Source organism: Salvelinus namaycush, chromosome 8, assembly GCF_016432855.1.
Source record: "Salvelinus namaycush isolate Seneca chromosome 8, SaNama_1.0, whole genome shotgun sequence".
In the NCBI taxonomy this organism is placed as follows: Eukaryota; Metazoa; Chordata; class Actinopteri; order Salmoniformes; family Salmonidae; genus Salvelinus; species Salvelinus namaycush.
The window spans coordinates 18,664,858-18,668,809 of NC_052314.1; the positions used below are offsets into that span (position 1 = coordinate 18,664,858).

The 3,952-nt window shown below is 42.9% G+C and overlaps 1 protein-coding gene across 1 annotated transcript in view; it reads left to right on the forward strand.

Annotated features, from left to right (window-relative positions):
* The first annotated feature begins 3,012 nt into the window (after nucleotides 1-3,012).
* LOC120052053 (unconventional myosin-If-like) overlaps nucleotides 3,013-3,952 on the forward strand; it is a 31,108-nt gene continuing 30,168 nt past the window's right edge. Inside the window, exon 1 of the mRNA XM_038998915.1 lies at nucleotides 3,013-3,021. Coding sequence (XP_038854843.1) covers nucleotides 3,013-3,021 — 9 coding nt within the window. The remainder of the gene's footprint in view (nucleotides 3,022-3,952) is intronic.

The window sequence follows — 3,952 nt, forward strand, 5'->3', positions numbered from 1 at the left end:
GGTGTTTCTGGTGAAATCATGTAATGTTGAAACAATCACAGTGACATTTTTTATGATGATATCAACCTTTCAAAAATAAAAATATCCCAAACCATAGTTTCATCCAGACTGGATAATATACAAAAATATTTTTAAAAATTCACACAAAGTATGACATAAGTGCCTAATGTCCAGTAAAAAGTGTCCTAAAAAATAGGGAAGTTTGCTGTTGAGTCACACAGTGAATTTAAAAGAGGAACAGTGCAGTCCTACTATTGCATACATACAGTGGGGCAAAAAAGTATTTAGTCAGCCACCAATTGTGCAAGTTCTCCCACTTAAAAAGATGAGAGAGGCCTGTAATTTTCATCATAGGTACACTTCAACTATGACAGACAAAATGAGGAAAAAAATCCAGAAAATCACATTGTAGGATTTTTTATGAATTTATTTGCAAATTATGGTGGAAAATAAGTATTTGGTCAATAACAAAAGTTTATCTCAATACTTTGTTATTAAATATCCTTTGTTGGCAATGACAGAGGTCAAACGTTTTCTGTAAGTCTTCACAAGGTTTTCACACACTTTGCTGGTATTTTGGCCCATTCCTCCATGCAGATCTCCTCTAGAGCAGTGATGTTTTGGGGCTGTTGCTGGGCAACACGGACTTTCAACTCCCTCCAAAGATTTTCTATGGGGTTGAGATCTGGAGACTGGCTAGGCCACTCCAGGACCTTGAAATGCTTCTTATGAAGCCATTCCTTCGTTGCCCGGGCGTGTGTTTTGGGATCATTGTCATGCTGAAAGACCCAGCCACGTTTCATCTTCAATGCCCTTGCTGATGGAAGGAGGTTTTCACTCAAAATCTCACGATACATGGCCCCATTCATTCTGTCCTTTACACGGATCAGTCGTCCTGGTCCCTTTGCAGAAAAACAGCCCCAAAGCATGATGTTTCCACCCCCATGCTTCACAGTAGGTATGGTGTTCTTTGGATGCACCTCAGCATTCTTTGTCCTCCAAACACGACGAGTTGAGTTTTTACCAAAAAGTTCTATTTTGGTTTCATCTGACCATATGACATTCTCCCAATCTTCTTCTGGATCATCCAAATGCTCTCCATCCAAAAGCAAACTACAGACGGGCCTGGACATGTACTGGCTTAAGCAGGGGGACACGTCTGGCACTGCAGGATTTGAGTCCCTGGCGGCGTAGTGTGTTACTGACGGTAGGCTTTGTTACTTTGCTCTCTGCAGGTCATTCACTAGGTCCCCCCGTGTGGTTCTGGGATTTTTGCTCACCGTTCTTGTGATCATTTTGACACCACGGGGTGAGATCTTGCGTGGAGCCCCAGATCGAGGGAGATTATCAGTGGTCTTGTATGTCTTCCATTTCCTAATAATTGCTCCCACATTTGATTTCTTCAACCAAGCTGCTTACCTATTGCAGATTCAGTCTTCCCAGCCTGGTGCAGGTCTACAATTTTGTTTCTGGTGTCCTTTGACAGCTCTTTGGTCTTGGCCATAGTGGAGTTTGGAGTGTGACTGTTTGAGGTTGTGGACAGGTGTCTTTTATACTGATAACAAGTTCAAACAGGTGCCATTAATACAGGTACGAGTGGAGGACAGAGGAGCCTCTTAAAGAAGAAGTTACAGGTCTGTGAGAGCCAGAAATCTTGCTTGTTTGTAGGTGACCAAATACTTAATTTCCACCATAATTTGCAAATAAATTCATTAAAAATCCTACAATGTGATTTTCTGGATTTTCTTTTCTCATTTTGTCTGTCATAGTTGAAGTGTACCTATGATGAAAATTACAGGCCTCTCTCATATTTTTAAGTGGGAGAACTTGCACAATTGGTGGCTGACTAAATACTTTTTTGCCCCACTGTAGATGTGTGTCTGCTGTGTGAAAATGTGTGCTAGGGGGATGACTGAGGCAAGGATGGTATGTTTGTTATTGTGTTGTTGTTATTGTGTTGTTGCTAACGTGTCAATAGGAGTATCATCTATGGTCACCTATGATACAGAATGGAAGGACCTACATGTATGCTATTGGCCAGTGATATGACCTCAATGATCCTTAATCTGAAATCTATCTACATGGTATAAAGTCCTTTGTAAGATGTTTTGTTTGTGTGCATGTGTGTGTGAGTGTGTGTGCGTGTATGTGTGCCTATATATATATATCAGTCTGATAGAGTGTGTGTGGGGGCAGGTCATGTTTTCACAGTGTACTTCCCCTCCTATTTTTAGCTTTCACTGAAGAGACATTTAAAGAAACAAGAACAGAAACATTAAAATACCCATCTCTTCACAGGAAAAATGTGTTTTTGTGAGATTGGTACAGGAACTCTCTAACAAACAATCCAACAGGATACAAAGATGAAGTCATCCATGAATCTCTTCTTCAAATTTTCCACAATGGCGTCTTCGCTGATCTTGGACAGCAGCACCATGTCGTCCACACCGCTCTGCTTGACATTCTGACTCTGCCAGTGGTACTTACTGCCCTGCAGGAGAGCACGGTTAGGGTTAGGGAATGCACATCATTTTATTTGGAATTGAGACAGAGAAAAGCAGAGGTAGGTCTGTAGAGGACCTCGTTCTTACTGAATGTGAGGTACAGTACATTATGAGAGGGTATCTACAACAGAAGACAGGGTATAGAAAACCAGAGGAAGCATGGGCCTACTATAATTGGAAGGCACATGCACCAGCAGACATCAGAGAGAAGTTTCTCAGCAGCAGGGTCTCTCTGTGTGTAACCCTGTCATTAAGAATGTGACTAACTGTGGTTATCAGTTCAGGAAGCTGAGGACAGTTACCAGGCAACGAGCAGTAGATGAGGTGAGCGTATGCCAATTTGGCCATCTCTGTAGAGTACTGCTTCCCACTCTAATCTGCAAGAGTGATAACCATTAGTTATGGTATCTGTTGAATATAGATGCTACCTATAGGAGTCTGTGGAATGGGAGGGCACTCAGTTTAAAGTACACCATTGGGCCAAGGTTTGGTGATTTCTTTACTCAAAATGAATCTGGTGCATTGTAAAGTAACTGTCAATTAAAGGACTACCTTTACATTTTCTACACTCAACCCATGCCCTTGATATGATGATCACTGTCACCACATAGTGCAGAGAGCTTCCTGACTCCCCATCACCACAGTTGAGGTGACCCAGGTTTGGCCAAAGATGTTGTATTACACTGCATGACATGGTCCCTGCCTTGTTTGGGTTCCCAACACCGGTTTGATTTGATGTGTGGTGGGACCTGAAAGGAGGTCTAACATGGCTACTGTGATCTGAGTTTAACCAGCTGCTGATCATTTTGGAGGAGAACATTTTAATACATCTGTATATTTCAACCGAAATGAGTCAGTCAACTCTCTGTCCAATCAATCAATGATATTCATTTATCAGTAAGATACCATGTACAGTAGACTTCAGTCCTCAAGGGCGGTAACGGAATAGCTCTGTTGTAAAGATTCATTCCAACTTTTCATCTGAACAACCTGACTGCGCAATTTTTTTTCTTCCTATCGCTGTCTCTCTCCCTCTCTCTCTCTCTCTCTCTCTCTCTCTCTCTCTCTCTCTCTCTCTCTCTCTCTCTCTCTCACACTTTCCCTCTCTCACTCTCTCTCTCTCTCTCATTCTCTCATCTCACTCTCTCTCTCTCTCTCTCTCTCTCTCTCACACTCTCTCTCTCTCTCTCACTCACTTCCTCTCTCTCTCTCCCTCTCTCACCTCTCTCCCTCTCTCTCTCCACTTTCTCTCTCTCTCTCCTCTCTCTCCTCCGTCTCTCTCTCCCTCCTCTCTCTCTCTCTCTTCCTCTCTCTCCTGTCTCTCTCTCTCTCTCTCTCACACTTTCCCCTCTCTCTCCACAATCCCTCTCTCACACTCTCTCCTCTCTCTCTCTCTCTCTCTCTCTCTCTCTCATCCCATCTCTCTCTCCTCCTCTACTCTGGCCGAC